The sequence below is a fragment of the Ochlerotatus camptorhynchus genome, unplaced genomic scaffold (genome assembly GCF_037179485.1).
Source record: "Ochlerotatus camptorhynchus isolate MF236.1 unplaced genomic scaffold, CSIRO-AGI_Acam_v1.1 ptg000216l, whole genome shotgun sequence".
NCBI lineage: Eukaryota > Metazoa > Arthropoda > Insecta > Diptera > Culicidae > Ochlerotatus > Ochlerotatus camptorhynchus.
Genome location: NW_027040706.1, coordinates 613,759 through 633,059, shown reverse-complemented (window position 1 = coordinate 633,059; position 19,301 = coordinate 613,759). Strand labels below are relative to the sequence as shown.

General features: G+C 38.7%; 1 protein-coding gene across 1 annotated transcript; it reads left to right on the top strand.

The window, feature by feature from the left end:
- Window positions 1-6,659: 6,659 nt before the first annotated feature.
- LOC135703617 (cilia- and flagella-associated protein 43) lies at window positions 6,660-18,153 on the top strand. Its single transcript, XM_065224896.1, has 13 exons — window positions 6,660-6,709; window positions 6,776-7,044; window positions 7,104-7,477; window positions 8,148-9,331; window positions 10,365-10,746; window positions 10,806-10,930; window positions 11,277-11,622; window positions 11,693-12,127; window positions 12,327-12,829; window positions 12,889-13,132; window positions 16,857-16,985; window positions 17,336-17,751; window positions 17,828-18,153. The coding sequence occupies exons 1-13, from the start codon at window positions 6,675-6,677 to the stop codon at window positions 18,147-18,149; spliced, it is 4,764 nt and encodes a 1,587-aa protein (XP_065080968.1). The 5' UTR covers window positions 6,660-6,674; the 3' UTR covers window positions 18,150-18,153.
- The last annotated feature ends 1,148 nt before the right edge of the window (window positions 18,154-19,301 follow it).

Below are 19,301 nucleotides of genomic sequence, written 5' to 3'. Positions count from 1 at the left end.
TGGTAAAAGCTTAATGTATTCAAAAAAGATGTTTATCTTAAAACAATGAGCAACTCTTCTCAAGCCACCAAAGTTCCATAGCCTGCCGTTTCCGAGTTATTTGGGAAATATAATCAAAATGCTGATTAAAATGTTTTACGTTCTTTCAACAACAACCATGCAAACTTTAATTTTTTAATGATGTAGGCATCAATATCTGAACTTTTGTTAAGGATAACATGGGTAAAATTATGAAAAACTTCAAAATAAATACATTATTAAAATTATTCTGCTTGCTTCATGTGCAAAAACGTTTCGCATTCATTTAAAGGTTGAAGTCCATCCCAGGGCAGGATTTGAAGGAGGGGGCAAAGGAGTTCCCCCGAACATGGAGGCTTAGCAAATATGTGTTTGTTAATTTGTTATATTTTTTTTCTGCTAAAGCAAATAATTTTAATTTTATGTTCAAGTTCTGAACTTCAGATTTAAATTTATACGTTGGTCTGCTAATTTATCTGAGCTTGTTGGTCACCAATTGTTGAGTGGAAGATCTTTCAGCAAATTAGCTCTAATTAATTGAAAATTAAGATCATAGAGGATCTAAGATAAGTGATGAATGGATTAATAAAGATTCTTAGGACATAGTTCAGAAGTTTATTGATCCTGTAGAACTTCAAGATCTTAACTCCATAATAGTTTTAATGAAGCTGTATAAAGCTTTGATGATGTGTCAAATATGTCGGAAATATGCTTATCAAAACACTTCAAGTTTATAGAACATCAAGGACTTACTCAAGGAAAAATTCGAGAATCTAGAAATCTGCACAATCTTAAAAAGATTAAATGAAAATGTTTGGTTGGATGAAGAACAGCTTCGACCCAGCCCCCCTAAACACTATTCCAACTATGAAAACAATAACTTACAACGCTATGATGCTTCACATCATAGAGTATCTTTCGGATGGATTGCTGATTAATATTCTTTAGAATATTATCTTCTATAGAAAACTCCGTGCTTGAAATCCAAGACCCTAGTAGCTTATAATAAAATATAGTCAAACAATGCAGTAAAAGCAAGAAAATATTATTGGCCTCCTGCTGAATGGAAGTTTCCTACAGTAATCAACAGTATTTTATTTTTCCTGATCAATTTGGCGGGGAATTAATAAACGAGACTTGAATGCATTGCTGTGGGAAGCGGCCTTACCTTCTAAAGGCGCATATCAAATTTAGTACGACTAATTAGCTCAAATTTTAAGACTATAGCACTGATGGTTACGGTAGCGTTCCTCTAATAGTGGAATCCATTAAAAATCACTATTAAAGGAACCAAATTTAGCAACTAGCACAACTACTGGAACAGTGTTTCTATTAATGGAGGACGCGTTTTCCTCAAACCCATACACTTTAATCAACAATCAATACGAAACTAACGATTTTAAATTGGTTCACTACTTGACTAGCCTATTGGTCCCAAGCAAACGATTAACGTACCTCATTCTAGTCGAAATTCTAGTACTACACACTATTTGTTTTGATTCGCTATGAAAGTTTGACAGATAAAATGAGGGGTTAGTGGATTTTCCTATGTTTCGAGGGGTGAATCGATTAGCTTGGGACCGAAGATAGTACCAGAGCTGAGCCAAAAAGTTGAGCTCGTTTCTTCGGGACCTTCTGGTCTTAGAGTTACCTCTATGCTTTAATCACATTGTAATATTTGTCCAAGCATAATAGATATTGACAGATATAAATTGACGTAAACAAATTGTTTGAAGATCGTGTTTTCCCTTTACAGTGTCTCCAGTTACACATGTTTTGTTCCTTAATGCTCTTCGTTGGTTTTCATAAAAATTGAAAAATCCATACTTTCATGTCTCCGGAGACGAACCGAACGTTCGGCTGAAAGTCTCCTTAATAAAGATAACTAACTAACTTCCATGTCTATCATGATCATCACCAATTTAAATAGTTTACAGCTCATCACTTCCATCAGGTTCCGGGAATAATTGCATTAATTGAATAAACAGTCGCACAACTCATGATTTGGTTTTCACGTGAGCTAACTCTATAGCTATATAACAACAGTTTACTTTATCAATGCGTCACAAGAGATCACATGTAATTTTCTTTTCACGCACATAAACAATCGTTGTTCTAGGATTATATTTGTATATAACAAATGTTTAGTCCCAATATAAAATCAGACATTTACTTTTCTCCTATATCCAACACGAGCACAGTACGTAACAAACTCAATAACTCAATCTGTGGTATTTTAATAATCACGAGCATGATTCACGCAACGGTAATGATGACACTGACCCATTCAATCTTATCACGCTTCATCTCCAAAGTAAACTGAAGATAACCACCATAATCATAACCACAAGACTTCGTTTTGTCTTGTGACTGGTTACAAAAGTGTTCGTCTCGGAAAAAATTCTCCACTAGAGATCACCGCGAATGTGAGCAGAATCAAACAGCGCTCTGTATCACTTGTCCGAGACCGGGAAGAGCACGTTAATCGCGAACAACTTGATACGGACGCCGTTCCAATTAGAATGAAATTAATTAACTTTTTCATTTCACTGGAACTTGACCGAATGATGAACCTGTCTCTGTTTTGGTTCTTAATTTTCTACTAGTGGATCGGCACCGTATGACGCGACGCACTGCGACGCCATGCAGGCCATGAATTTCTACAAACCACCATGGAAGGAAAATACACTGAAATGTGCCGAACGTAAACAAATGTGTAAGCGGAGTTCGTGAGACGACCGACAAGCGGGTGTGGTACAGAATGGGCCCCAATCCGACAGGCAGCATAGCGCATAGCAGCCAGCCATGACGATGACGTTATGGTTCCGTGGTCACCATAGTAATAGACATAGGAGGCACAACAATAGCTTGTCCGCGCAAGAACCGGTGGAATGGAGTTACGACGAGTGCACCACATCTTACTAATACTACCGAATGTATGCAGATTTAAATGTCCACGTGTTGCATTGGATTCCTCGGTTTGATGATTCATAGATACAGGTGGTAGGTTTCCGGTTCGGAGAAATAGAGCATTAATTTGTTTATGTTGAGAAACAAATCATGAAAAAAAAATCATAAATTGAAGCTCGCAATAAGGCTGATGCTAATTTTGTTTTTATTTCATGTCCTTTACATAAAATTATAATGTTTTAACAGTAAAAGAAAACCGCCGTAAAAAATTTCTTATTAATCTGGGACAGTTTTGCAAACATAACTATAGGTACCTATGTCTTAATTTTCAAAAATAAAATAGTTAGATCTTGAATATCAATTATTTTTAAGGGCCACCCTAATGTTTACAACCACCAAAAGATAGGACTTTTGAGCAATTCCACGACAAATGATGAATCGGAAGAACTTTACCTTCTCCGAGTTGCATGAAACTTTGCATATTTGTTTGTTATGGGCAATTATTAACATTTTTACTAAAATTCGGCCATTTCGGATCATGTAATTTTTTAAAATGGCATCCTTGAAATTAAAAAAATATGTGCCATGGAAACGACACTTCCTATCAAAATTAAGTTGTAGAGAAAAACATTTTTTTTTCAGTTCGCTCTGAGGGAAGGTCCATTAATTATGTCACGCAAATATGGCCCATTTTCAAGACCCCCCCCCCTCCTTTGTCACATTTTTTGTATGGACCTTAAATTATTTTTGTATGGCTCGTCACAGTTTCCAAACCCCCTCCCCCTCCCCCTATAAGTGTGACATAATTAATGGACGATCCCTTAGCTGTCAACCTTGGTGATACAGCCATAGAGGTAACTCTAAGACTAGAAGGTCCCAAAATAGCGTGCTCAACTTTTTGGCTCAGCTCTGGTACACAGCAAAAAAAAATAATTTTAATATCACATCAAAGTGGATGCACTTCAATCGGGTCGAAAATATGGTGTAATATTGCTTGCCAAAAAGGTCATTATCATTAATACAGTGCCTGTGCTGACATTACGTTGCTTTTACTGCATTTGTTTATTTGTGTGGCCATAAAAATTAGATGAGATTTTCGACATGATCCTCTTGGATGTAATATCGATTCACTAATCGATTCACCCCTCGAAACATAGGAAAAACCAATAACCTCTCATTTTATCTGTCAAACTTTCATAGCGAATCAAAACAAACATTGCGTAGTATTAGAATTTCGACTAGAATGGGGTACGTCAATCGTTTGCTTGGGACCAATAGACTAGTCAAGTAGTGAGCCAATTTAAAATCGTTAGTTTCGTATTGATTGTTGGTTATAGCACAGACAAACAGACATAACACATTGAATATTTCTCGCTGTAAAACATCGTCGCAAAAACATTACCGCCATCTGTTGAGTACAGTGTGGTGGGTAGTACGCTGAACAGATGGCGGTAGTGCGTAAACGTCAAACGCAAAGGAATTGAGTATGCGCGCCACAGGTGGCGGTACTACCAACTACGATACTTTTAAATTGACCGTTAAATGCTTGTTCGATGAACAACTTGCGAGTGTTATGTCTGTTTGTCTGTGGTTATAGTGTCGCTGAATTTGTGGGCATGTAGGATTTCTGCCAGGACTTTCTCGTCAATGATAGGATACATTTCGGCTAGCTTTTGACGAGCCATATGCGAGGCCAGATCTTGTGAAGCTAGCTTAACCCAGCCGTTGATTTCGCTTCGGTACGCCGTTAGGGCGTACTCCATTTCCATAATGTCGTTCAGGTTGGGGGAATCCTCGATGGTCTTTTTGAACAAAACGGGATAATTTTCCTTCGCTTCCATTTGCTTGCCAATCGAGCATCTTTTTTCATTAAATCTTGTTTTCCCCCTGCAGCTGTACATGGAATCCAAGAACGACAAATACAACAGTTCTGCCATTTCTGTAGCCATGAAAACCTTTGTTCGTTCATTGATTAGTTCGTCTAAGGAGATGGCACCCGAACCATGCTTATCCTTGAAAGTGGCGTGTAGCTGGCTTATGAAATTAATTCCCAACGTCATTTCCAGCACTTCGGGATCGTTTTGCAAATTTTCCGCTTTGTTTTTTCTTTTCATTGTGTTCCGGACTCGGTTCCGGGGTGATTTCGAGCTGACGGTAGACCGATCGATTTTGTAAATCCCTTCACCACCACCACTACTGGAGGGATAGGCACTTGCGATACCATTGTTTCATTGCAATCACATTCAAACGCGAGTAGGCCGCCAACCGCAGCGGCTTCCAAATTATCCGCTGTCTCGAATTCGTATGTCTTTTGCTCTTCTAGCAACAGATTTGCTGTCCAATCACCGTGCTCATTGCAGTTCTCGAACAAATCCAACAAATACTGGACCGGAATCTGGGGATAGAGGATGCAAATTTCCGAGAAGCTAATGTTTTCATTTTTGCATCCTCGTCTGTGTCTGACCAGAGCAATCCGTTTCTTTTCCAATTTCTTCTTTTTGCTGGGCTTGACCGGCGTCACACCTGTGAAAATCCGTCCTCACTCGTTTTCTCAGAACGGCCGTCCCGGTCACGTTCAAATTTCCAATTTTCCTTGCAAGTGGGTGATTTGCCCTTTATTACCTATCGGTGGTCTCCAAGATTCCAGTTTCGTCTCCTGGCAGGCTCGCCAGAAATGTGAAAATCCGCAATTATGAGTGCACCGGAGTGAAAGATCACGTTTTAGATGATGGTGATGGTTTAAAATAATAGCAAGGTGTTTGAAAATACTTATGAATATTTTTAGATGACAATGTATCAATGTTCCACATATCTCATGATAAAATCTAGAAGTTTCATGCATTTTAAAGTAATTATACATTAAAAAAATCTTTCATTTTTATCATATATGATTTCTCGATTTTCAAAAAAAATTAACCTTTTACAATTTTGCGCCACCTCAAATCACGTCTGATTGAACCCAATCTTTGCACAGGGTCGTTTTTCAAGACAATGAAATTTTTGAACATGCGCCTTTTTGAAAAGTCAGTTTTCACCATAACTACGGTGTTGATGGATAGTTGCAGATATGTAGTAATAATCATGTTGCTCAATAACCCTGGTAGTAAGGTATTTTTAGGAAACAAACCCCTTTGCATAACTTTTCAAAGCATTTCGACTGTTAATGGAAAATACGTGTACTTATCCCTTCAAAACAATCAATAATTAATTAGGTCTGTTGAACCATTCAATATTTTCAATGTCAATCAGACATTCCATTCGCACCGGGCTCTAATTTTCCATGCATGTCGTGACCGTGAGGCGAACGAACTTGTCTTGCGTCTAAGACTGATGAACCTGTACTTGCCGTCCCCATAGTCTTTCTCGATGAAGGGTGTAGGGCATGCGGGTACCCATCAACCATCCACGCAGGTTACATGCATTGAAGAATAAATTCACTGCGGAAACAGTTATGTGGCTATATCAAGAACTAGCCAACCGTGACACGCGGGCCGCACGTAGATAATTGTAATTTGGGCAGCAAGCAGTAAAGGAAGTTGCTTCTACACGACTGGGGCACGTTCAAAGTGCATCGTGTATCATTTGATACTGATATGCATTCTATTTCCAGGAAAGTTTTTTTCATTATTGAGCACTAAGACATGTTCCCCATCTAGCAACCAAAGAAAACATAGTTATGGCAACGGTTAGAATTAAGTTTTTAGTCGCAAACGAATAACCTACGTCTCTGTTCAAACATCTCAAAAATGTCTCTTAAATATTTGACCAATGTTAAAACAAAGTAAGTTTCTAATTAGTTTCATGCTACTTATAATTGTTAAACAATGGAAGAAACAAAAAATTTCAGCTGGCTCAAAGCACGGGATGTTCGCTCGGCTTGTTTCGTTGGAAAAGAAGCACTAGCGGTAGGCATGGGAAGCCATATTCTTCTGATGAACGTTATCAGTAAACAGGAAACATTCTACCGGGCTACGGATCGTACCAGCGGTGAAGGCGTATCTTGTCTGGCGGGACACAAAAGTTTCAGCATTTTCGCCTTCGCCGAGTGTTGTGTATGCCCACGTATTTTCATCGTCGCTTATCCGGATAATTCCGTTTTGTTTCTACTGGAAGGAGGTATGATGACTTCTCAATGTTCAACAAAATAACAACATAATTTTCCCTCTCTGATCTAGATGGAAAAGCCTTCAACTATGTATCCCTGTGCTTTTCGGAAGGTGAATATCTGCTAGCTTTGTGTGGCATTCCTGACTACAGCATTGAAGTCTACGTTTGGAGAAATAAAGAGATGCTTATCAAACGAAAGACTGATATCAAAACTGACAAACAATCGCTAATGTGTAGTCCGGCTTCTACAGTAACGATCTGTCAGGTAGCCTACAATCAAGCGTTGGTCACTTTGTGGGAAGTTCATGGAAATGTACGGATTTCCCGGCTTATCGAAAAAAACGTGAAACTTCCGTTTGGTAAAGAGGCTGCCCCTTTGGATACTACATTCTCTATTGACGGAACACTAATGGTAATCAATAAGTGGGGAAGTGTATACAGTGTAAGTATTCATTGTTTACTTTGTGTATTTTTTTACTGCTAAAAATATGGAAGTAGATCGTACAAATCACCTAGCTGAGAAAAAACGAAAACAATTAGAATCTTGTAATTCACGATACTTAGATATTATAAATGTAGAATTTATGTACTGGATGTTAGGCTGCCCCAAAATACAACATGGTGTTCGTAACCCAAAACATATAGCTACGTAGACATTTCAGATCTCGGTATTGGTTTAGGCATTTATTATGCAATTTTCCTACACAGCCAAATCTTTGTAAATTTGCATTTGGCACATTTATGTTTGTTTCTCTCATAGTTGAAACATACAGTAAAAAACATTAGTTTTATATGTAAGTATTTAATAATGTGTGTTTTTACATGCATGTCAATCGATTTAATTTTCAACTAGGAACGATATACATTTATTTTAACGTGTGAATTTCAGTTTTAGTTCTTTTAATGTCAGCTAGTCAGACGTGTAATTTTTTATTTAAAAAAGCTCCAGTTTGTAGTTGAAATATACAATATATTTTCTACTGTGTATAATTAAAAATTAAAATTCGTATTGATGATTGAGATTTCTGTGAAATTTTACCGAAATCTCAACAGCGTATACGCAGTTCATGGACAGTTATACTGAAGTATGTACTTTAATAAATTTAATACAGTTTTCAGCTACAACAGGACTACTGAATCATATTATCAAACCAATGGATGAACCAGGTATACTGGCTCCTCTTATTTTCTACTGTAAGGGTGGATTATTTCTGAGCAATCCCAATGGAAGTGTTTGTTTCTACAAGCGTCAAAAAGGAACCTGGAATCAACTGTGGTTAACGAAGCCACCGGAAACGTACTCTCTGCTGATGCTTTACTCAGCTAGCGAAGGACTTTATGGCACAACGGTTGGCGGCAACCTCGTTCGAACGATGGTGGATAACGATCTTCGAAACGTGGACTTTATACCAGTAAAGGAGTTTGATTGTCAATTCACAAACCTTGTTGTGCTGAGTCCTCTTGGAGAGAGCTTGATTGCATGTAATGCATTAAATGGATTGATTGCAATCAATGTGAAAACCGGAGCAAGAATCTCCGAATACACTGTACCTGAGATGAGCTGCATGGTTGAGAACCCTATGTATCCTTTCGTAGCTGTTGGAACATGTAATGGAATAGTTTTACTAGTATCATTTATCTGCCCCGAAGAGCCCACCGAGCTGACTGCTTTCCACTTAAGTCATGTTGCCATTACCTCAATAAGATTTTCCACAGATGGCTCATACTTGGCTGCATTTGATAAGCAACAGAACGTATTCTTCATTAAAGGTGTTCCCGGATCAACGATGGATGTCATACAACATTATAAAGGCTCAGAATTTCAATTTCAGTCCACATTCAATGTCAACGAAAATGCCATTTCGATAATAGGAATGCTTTCCGAAAGCGGGATGGGACATACTCGTAAAATAATCAGAATTACTATTTCCTTACATGATGGCAACCGTCGAGAAGAAATAGGCTTTTCCCCAAAAGAGTATACTCAGCTAGAACGAAAAACTGACGGCTCTGCAAAATTGTATGCCGTTTGTCTTCTAACCAATGAAATAGATGTATTGCAGTTGGAAAGCGAAGGCGACGGAAAGTTGAATGTGCAAATTTGCTCAACATTAAGGGTGAAACATCAAGTACCATATTTTCAAATCAACGTGGATCAGTTTCATCTCATCACGTGGAGCATCGACGGATTGGTCAGTATCTACGACGCTGGATCGGATAAATTGCTGGCTTACTTTTTAGGTCACGATCGGACAAGACTTGGAATCAAACTGGCTAGATGTGACCCTCTGCATCAGTAAGTATTAGTACTGGCGATTTTAAGTTTAAAAGACAATCATGTGCAGTGGCGCCGGTGGTGTAGTGGTAAGCGTGATTACCTCTTACCCCAGCAAGCCTGGGTTCAATCTCAGTCGCCGCCGCCGGGATGTTCTTAGGCATAACTTCTCTGATCACGTCTTCCTTTGAAAGGGAAGTAAAGCCGTTGGTCCCCGGTTCATGATTTGATGGGTCGATAGGTAGGGTCCAGGTGTGGAAACTGCCTCCCTGGCGTCGGTAGCACGGAAAAAAGATCGACGAAAAACAAATCATGGAAAAAATACTAGCCCATCTGGTGGCTGATGGCACAAGCTTCTAAGAAATTTCTATTACAGCGAACCACATTATTTTAATTAATTTCTTCGCCAGTTGGTTGTCTGTCACTTTGTTTGAGCTTGTACGCTGTAATATATTAAGGCTCTGAACCATTTGGTGGATTATTTTAACTTTTGGTTAACATTTGACAGATGGAAAGTTATCGATTAACCCTGATATCCGAGCGTGGTTACTTCTGACAGACAAGATGTTAAATTTTGACAACCTTGGCTAAGTTCTTCTCGAAAACCGGTCGATCGACACAGGGATTTTCGAACATAGAAAATAACTTTCGAAAAGTCTCTTTTAACCACGAGTTCAACATTGTTGAAGATGCTAATTTCAAATAACAGACTCTAGTGGTAATTTCTATACGATAGATGGAGTAGATAAAAGTATAGAGTTGATAGTTCCGTTAGAGTACGGCAGTGTGAAAATTGCATATAGATAGTAGAATAGCGAGCTAGGACAACTTTTAAGGAAGGTACAAATCGGTTTTTTCAAAAAAGGAGGAGTTTGGTAAAGAGAGTTGAATGAAACAACCTTACAGTAGATGTAAGAGAAATTTGTTTTCCGTGTACTCTTTACAAGCGCCGAGATAACTAAATTCATGGTACTTTAAATTAAAAATAGAGATGATATAATTAATCTACATTTGCTTTTTATTCTTCTCTAATTAATTTAATCCTACGAAATAGATACATATTCACCCTTGGCCACACAGGATGTTTGGTTTGTACAAAAATGCACCGCAGTGCAGCCAACGTTGAACGATACAACGATTTGAAGCTCAGCCTCGAAACAGACGACGTGATTGCGATGTTTCAGAACCCAACAACTGGTTTCAGTCCGAAAGGATTTACCTTTACCCGATGGATTGACATGGAAAGGATCAGTAGACTTGAAAGTGAAAAACTTCAGTTTAAACCAGAGAGACTCAAGATATTGAAAGATTTTAAAACCATTAAAATGAAACTTAGGCAATTGTTGGACAACAATGAATCTGCTACTGAAGAGCAACGCATCCAAGTTCAAGCATTTAACCTGAATGCGGCAACCACTGAACAATTGAAAGCAAAAGTAATTATAACAATGAATTGTTTGAATTTTGTCTCTGTAATAGTAAATTTCACCTTCAGGCTAAAGTAGAGCGGGACGAAGAGCATCGTAGATTGTTAAGCTATATAATTAAACAAAAAAAGGTAAACGAAAAGATTATCCAGAAATGTTGGAAAATCATGGAACGGAAACCGGTCAAAGTGAGGTATGGTTCGTGCTTATTATATTAACTAATCCAGTCAGTAAGATATTTCTGAGTTTTTGAATTGCGGAACTGTTTGGTAAAAGTTTAAAAATCTGTGGAAAATAAAAAAAATAGAAAATTTAATCCTTACTTCTACATCCTTAGTTCTGTTAACCCCATTTAATGATTGAAAATAAATTTAGTCGATTCAATTTATTGCTTACTGTTAACAACGGTCATTTGAATTTTTACCAACTTTTTAAGCAATTCAAAAACCCAGGAAAAAAATACTAACTCCTGTAAAATAATTAAAGTTTGTGAATTGCTTATTTCATAATTACTGAGTTGTCACCAATGTTGTCGATAGATCAATTTTCACCAAGCTTGCAGTGGAAAATTACCCCTCTCTTCCAAACGAGCGCAATGAAAGCTTTCTGGCGAAGATGACTGTCTATCGAGAAACCGAACTCATGGCAAGCCATGATGCACTGCTTCCATGGAAACCGACCCCAACCTATCAGCTGGAATCCATATTGAATCGTGATCCTGATTATGGGAACGTGATTGATGTATTATCACGTGCCGCTATGAAAAAACATACCACACTCACCGGTACCACGACACATCTATACATGGAACCAATCTCGCTACGCTTTGAACAGCTTGAGGTGGTCACCTTCGAACAATTGTACTTTGATAAAGTTTATGGAAATGTTCGTGTTAAATTTTACTTCATAAAAATACCGTAACAATTCACTTCCACATTTTTTTCACTTTCAATAGATTCAAATGTTGCAGCTCAGAGATTTATTCAACCAAAAATTTGATGCATTGAAAGCACTGAAGGACAACGAAATGGATGTCGTATTGACGAGAAACAGCCGCTTACGGGTCATACAAAGTGAACTCAAAATTATTTTAAAACTCTTGGAAATGCCACAACCTAACCCAGAAGAAATAGTCGATCCTAAATTCCAGTCGGACGAGATCCCGGACACCATTGTTAGGATAGAGAATCACGAAATTTCCGTAGTACCGTATCTGACGCCTAGCATGGAAAATCTACTCACGCTAGAGAAAGCAGAGAAGGAACGACGACAACGGGAATTGATGGCAGATGACTTCAAGGACCGTGCTCTAATGGTGATGATGGATGGAGTACTGGAGCACCGATGGGAAGATGAAATCAAGAAAACTCCACCAGTTCCACATTGTTTGGTAAGCTTTGTCACTTATGAGGCTTTTGTTCCACTCAAATCATTTTTGCAAATTTTTATAAAAGCTTCTGCAAAGAAGCTTCTGATAGAAGCTGCCAATCAAGTATAACAAAAATAAAAATAATCGTGATTTTTTTTTTTATTATTATTTCTATTTTAAAAATATCAAAACGTAATTTGATTCAAAAACACGCTTTCAGGAAACGGGTAAAGACCCCCAGTACTACAATGAGACGGATATCCGTGAAGTCAAGGAATACGAAGAGCAACTCGAATGTCTGTACAAGGAACGTATGCGCTACAAAAAGATCCTCGAGGTGGAAAAAGTGGAAATAATCGAAAACTTGGAGGATCAAATAAAAAAATTCAACACCAGAGTAGGTGAATGTCTGTTGGAGAAAATTCGAATAGAAGCCGCTATTAGAGAGGAGGAAATGCGAATCCTAAGAAACACGTTCTACAACCATCAGCGACTCGTTTACGATCGTATAGCGGAGATGTTGCGAGAGGAAATTGATGCCACCAATAAGCACATTGATGCCCTGACTGAAACCATGTGTGAAATCCAAGATAAGGTTAACGATTACAAGAATACCTATGAATCACTGAATACCAAAGACCGTCTGCTGGACAAACAGTTCAAGATCAACTTTTCCGATACTGCCCAATCGGCGATTATCGATCAAGCTTATAAAATTTTCAAGTACTATTTTTTTGGTTCAAGCCTAACTTATTTGAAACATGAGCCATATGTCATTTCAGGAGGCGCCCAAAGGCACAACTGAGAGCCGTAGTCAGCGTATCGATATTCCAAGATTTGGCCAAAAGGATCACGGCAAAGAAAGCATCACAACAGAGCAATACGCTCTTGCCGCAAGAATGCGTGGATTATCTTGCCGCTTGTGATAGTCTGGATCAAGCATCGAATTGCCCTGCCGGAATGGATACCAATCTGTGGCAAACGCTTTGCAAAATGAGACGCATCAAGATGGAAAGTGAATTTCGGGTAACTATAGCTTAAAGAGGGACCCACAAAGCTGTGTCAACGTCAGTGTCAGTCTCAAATTTGAATCTGATCAAAATTGACGGACGATGCAGCGTCGATGTGAGATCACCAAGTAGAGATGTCGGTGGAAAAGCAACTCGACATATGTTATACCTGTCATTTGACGGGTGAACCCCTTCGTCAAAGCTCTGACGGTGATGCAGTATTGTGGGTCCCGCTTTACCCTTCAAATATAGATACACATTTCGAAAGGTCCTATACTGCCGGCACTCGCATATCAGTTCCCAGTTAAAGAAATGTGCAAAACCCAAAGCTTACACACATACGATCGAGCCTGGATGCCGCATTATGCGTGACGTATGTGGGTGCGGGGGTGGTGAGATATAACTTAAGCCACAGGTCTTGAAGCTGCTGTTACCGTACGATCACCTGGAGCGTTGGACTTGCGTTTGCACTCACGCAGTTAATCACGCGAGAATAAGGTGTTGCGTGTTTTGCCGAATGTCCCGTTGAAAAATCTCTCTCTTTCCGCACGAGCAGCTGTGCGCGATGGCACATAGATATTACATAAAGTCGTGTTTTGCACCCTCAAAGCGATGAGGCGACGGTCTTTAAGAACGATTGCCATTCCTCGCCTTTCCTGGTCCCCATTGCAGACAACGTTGAAGCCAGGGAGAGATAGCTGATCACTCTCCACCTCTTGAAGATCCGAAAAGAGTATGTATGTTTGTATGTTACGATTCACTTTCGGTGTTCGCTATGCGGACACCGGTTTAAACACCAGAGAAATATTGTCTCCACATTGTTGCTCTCGTACTGATATGAAGTTAACATACCTTCCGAGAAAATCGGTGATTTTTTGGTCCTCTGACAAATCGAAAAGCCTCACCCCCCCCCCCCCTGCTCCATTCTCCAGCGTAATCCTTAGTGGATATTTTTTCCGTCGACTGTTATGTCGTATTGGTTGTCATGTTCCTCGAAAATTCATTGCGCCAACCCTAGGTCGACGACCTTCACGAACGAAACACCAAGAGCTCTGCTGTTCTGTATTCGTAGCACTTTACCTTGTTTCAGAACAAGAACGGTGGCACAGAATGTGTGGTCTTTGGCAAGGTCCGGTGATCGCCTATGGTAGGACCAATTTTTTACTCATGATTAGGTCCGTTCGTCGAGTTGCCTTTCTTTGCTGTAAGCTGATGTCAGTGTAGTGAACACAATAGCTGCAAAATGTTACAAAATGCACTCGCCAGTGATGAGAGTGTTTTTCCCGGCCAAGACTGCTGCAGCCCACGGTGAGTCAGGAAAGGTACACGCTTTGCAGCTGGCTACTTAGAAGGCCATATCTTCGTAGCTGGGAGTGATTGAAGCAGGATCCACGTATAGTCGCTATATTCATAGTCTGGCGGATAGAATCTCGGGAACCAATTGAGCTGTCAAATAGCGGAACCAATAGAGCAAATCACGACCAACAACAGAAAAGAGCACATCAGCTATTTCGAACAAAACTTCGGAACCCTTTTTTCGTTACTCCGAACCGAAAATCACAACAGAATTCAATCATTTCGTTGATAGGCACATCATCCTGGTCACGGCACTAAATTGGAGGTGAACATTTTTCATACGAATTTTCCTATTTGGTCCCCCCTTTGCATAACTGGAGGTAAAAATCTATCATAAGAACTTTTCCCTTTGGTCCCCCCTTTGCATTAGAGATGAAAAGTCTTCATATGAATTTTTCCCGTTGGTCCCCCCTTTGCAATATCACAATGACAAGGAATCCAATAAAGATATACCTTGCTGTGGCAGGACAATTTTTCTAGTAGTTGGCAGCATTCATACACCAGTTTCGATGTGTAAGTCATTGATTTTACAACATTTACTACTGCTTCACTTTTATGAGCAAGAATGCATATATTTGCATTTGATTTGTAGGCGAACCAGCCCCAGGCTTATAATAATAAAGATAAATTAATTAATTATATTTGCATTTTTATAATTTCTTTTTAATCATAAAAATTTGCATCCTAGAACGGCATATATTTCTGCTTGGAATAATGTAGGCTATTTACATATTGGAACTACGACACGAACTGGACACGCATAGACTGAAGCAAGAAGAACTGAACGAACCGTCTTCTTTTTGTTCTTTCCTGTATTTAACGTCGGTATCTGTTCCGCAATCTAGTGCCAATCACCGACGGACATCGATTGCCATCCATTGACGGCAATCGAATGTGCAGGAAGGCAGGGAGGTTGAACCCCGACCCATTGGGGTGAGAAAGCAGTCACGATTACCACTACACCACCGGCGCCGGCAAACGAGTATTGTTCGTATTTAATTTTTTTTTTTCACGAAATATTTCACATCTGTTATTTATTTATTTATTGTTGATTCAATTAAATACAACATTTCAAGAGCCATATGTGAAAAGAGCATACAAGCGTTTTGTAAACAAACCTTTGTAGGCCATTCTCTCGCCAACCGATGATCGTCCACGCAAACCAACAACATCACCACATTGCGTTAGTGTCATATGGGTGGCGAGAAAAGGGCATAAGAAGGTTTGTTAACAAAAAAGCTTGTATGCCCTTTTCACATGTTGTTCTTGGTTTATTAGTGATAAAAAACAATTTCGAATCGGAACGTTTTATTTAGTTTTATGGTAATAAAAATGATTGCGCCGCCGCAAGCAAAACAGTAAAATATTTCAAAAGTTATACCAACCGGTGGAAACTAAGGATTTTAAATTGGCTCTATGGTTATAGCAGTTATACTGTCATCTCTCGTCTTCGCTTTATTGTTGCAAAATGTTGCCGCGCTCTTCATTTTTATTCAGTTCCGGTCGAACGTTCAAATTTTCTCAACAGCATTGCTGCACTGTATGAAAGTCATTTGAAGTATAGTCGCTATATTCATAGTCTGGCGGATAGAATCTCGGGAACCAATTGAGCAAATCACGACTAACAACAGAAAAGAGCACATCAGCTATTGTGAACAAAACGTCGGAAACCATTTTCTCGTGACTCAAGGCTTGCCTACGCAAACTAATACCATCTTTGGGTTGTGGAAAGATTCCCTTATCCGATGATGCCGGTAATTTGCGTTCGATTGGCGTGGAAAGAATAATTTACGTTTGTTTATTAATGTTGATAGTACAATTGTTGGTCTAAAATATATTGAATTGGTTCCACTTTTTGATAGATCGAAATTCTATCCGCCAGACTATGAATATAGCGACCATAATTTGAAGCCACTCGAAGAAACATGGTTGCCAAAAGGTCCCTCAAAAACCGTGCTGCTGTTTTAACATTATTTTTTTCGTGCGTCTCTATCAACGTCTCTGTTATTCACTACGAGTTGTATTGAACACTGTAAACGTATATTTGAAAGCATGTTTATTGTATGCCTAATCTTCATAACTCAAAACCAATGGTTTAGTTTAAAAATTAAACTAGAGTACCTACCAAGTATATAGACAATCAACCGGATTCACTATAGGGGCCCCTGAACGAGTCCATATTGTCCTCTGTAGCCTTCTTCAAAGTTTGCAGGGTGTTTTATACAATATCAGAGAGCTTACGCTAAAGTTTTCTAAACTTTTTTTTGTTTTGCTAAAACCGAAACACTACTGTATAGCATTAGTTCGCTATCAAAAATGTTTTAGGGATTATTAAATCACTAAGTGTTGTCCCATTACAATGATTGTTTTTTTCACATTTGTAGCTCAAAAGTTGTGAAATTCAGTTGGCAGATTCAGAAGCAGCGTTGAATGCATTCCAAAAAGAAATCACTTCAAAGCGCAATGGATTATCAGTACTGGAAACGAAACTACATGATCTACTCAATGAGAAGGTTAGTACTGATCTTATACTACCAATATCGATTGCACTTTTCATTGTTCTTAATGATGTGCAGTTTTGGACACTAGTCCAAAATAACTCATGTTAGGAAAAATTCCTACTACAGTGCCTTCCTGTTTATGGCAACATATGGTTTTGCCTTCTTCGCTTTCTAGAAAATCAATCTAAGGTTTTATTCCATTTCTGAATGCATTAGCACAATTTGAGGCAATAATTTGCTTTTGAAGTAATGTTTCCAAAAACGGGATGGCACTGTAGTCAACTTTTCCTATTTTCACGCACAGCTACGCAACAGCAAGATATTGATAGGCATATTTTATTACTTATATTCAAACAATTTAGTTTGAAGAGTCCACCAACAGAAATGTCCAAGTCGTGATGAAACGAGGTCTTATTGAAGTTCCCATGTCGGGAAAAATGATCGATTTCAACAGTTGCATACTCATTCATCGTACCGATGTGGATGACATCAACGTCGTAATTAAACGAGCTGGTTCGAAGAAACTGAAAGCCATGGTAAATGCAGCTCAGTTTAGAAGAAAGATTATCGCCCAGGAATGGGACCACAAGGCTTTGAAATTGAAAATACGCGATCTGAAAGACCAAGTGAAAATGATTGAAAAATGCAAGATAACTAAGGAAGTGCAGGATTGGTTGAAGCGAAAAGAAATGGGTGTAGTGGAGGATCTTGGCCAGTTGGCTTTGGAGCGGGAAATCGAAAACACAATCTACGCCCAAGAAAAAATGCTGCAAGAAGTGTAAGTGTACCAATCAGGTGTCTACTGTTTGGTATAACGACAGGCGATTAACCGTTTTGCATTTTAATTTTTTTAGCAAAAAGTCGGTCGAAGAATTAGAAGAGAAGATCAACGCTAAACGTAAGGAGAATAAATTACTTGACAAACAAATGCAGGAGCTGAATGTGGATGTTACTGAGCAACATCTGCAGAAGGACTCCGAACTGGAAGAAGCAGAACAAAAAGCCACACAGGCCAGAATGACGGCAATCATCGATCGCGCCCGATGGGTAAGGCTAGTGCAGACTCAGCACGCACAAATTTTGGAACTTGGAACAATGCTGGAATTGCAACGTTTGAAAACCTATCCCACGCTGACAGCTCCCCCGGTTCTCGTTGATCCACGGCACTTAAATTAAAAAACTGTCTCTTAGTTTGCAGTTTCGAATACTCTATTTTATTGTTTATGTGTGTAGATTTTAATAACTTAAAACTATGTTTCCTATAGTACTCCCTATAAACTTGATTGTGTTGCATTTCAATTTTGCAAGTGGGGAACTATGTATTGATATTTTTTTATTTCTTAGCTATTTCAACAATCTTATTCGAGGGGCTAGTACGAAAAGGCTAATGAACAGGCTAATAATTATTCCAATAAAACTAACATTATTCGTGATGCACTGCCGGTAATCGCAAGTCAGTCCCATCTGCATTTTTATCAATTTTGAGCTAGCATCATTATTCAGTTTATCATTCTATGTTTTTTGAGATGTGCTATTGAAAAAATGTGGTTTGTTCAAGAAAACTGAAAAACAATACCAAGTCAAATTGTCCCACAGCGAAAAGTAACCGCAAGTCAGTCCCATTAGAAAAAAATTTATCAGAAATGTTAGACAACACATCGCATCATGAGATTTGTCTCAATATAGCTTTTGCCAATATAGTTCTTACGATACTCAATTTGACCGCCAATGGATATGGCTTTGAATTATCATGTGATTTGATGTATCGCTTGATGGATTTTAATTTAAAAGGATTTACCACTTCCCCGGGTATACCCGGAACATGTCCGGGTGTGGCCAACATGGTCTCATGATGACCCTTATTGATCTTATCATCATGACCCTTATTGATCTTATTTTTGAATTCTCATGTGAATTGATTTATCGCATGGAGAGTTTGGCACGTTTGGCTCTGGTCTGATGAAGACCCATACTCACCGGAATATGTTCCGGCCATTGCTCTGGAACCAGCGGAACAAATCCAAAAACATTCAATAACGTTCTATGGGACCATAGTATCTTTCTACTGTTCAATACTGTGCTTAAACTAATGCAGCATCGGCATGGAATTGTGACTGACTTGCGGTTATTTTCCTCATTGACGTTAAATGTAATCGCAAGTCAGTCCCACTCAGATTTTGGCCATAAAATAAAAATTTCACGATATTTTTCCAATTTTTTTGGGTAAACATAGATGCATTCTATCACATTGTACGTTTATTTTTAAATTTATCCCTCCAAAATAGGTGTCAAATCAGAAAACTTGAAAAATCTTTGAACGCCGTTTTC

Coding starts and splice junctions, on each gene's coding strand:
- LOC135703617 (XM_065224896.1), top strand. CDS start 6,675: ATGTCTCTTAAATATTTGACCAATGTTAAAACAAA. Junction 10,931..11,276: donor CGGAAACCGGTCAAAGTGAG/GTATGGTTCGTG, acceptor TGTTGTCGATAG/ATCAATTTTCACCAAGCTTG. Junction 16,986..17,335: donor ATGATCTACTCAATGAGAAG/GTTAGTACTGAT, acceptor CAAACAATTTAG/TTTGAAGAGTCCACCAACAG.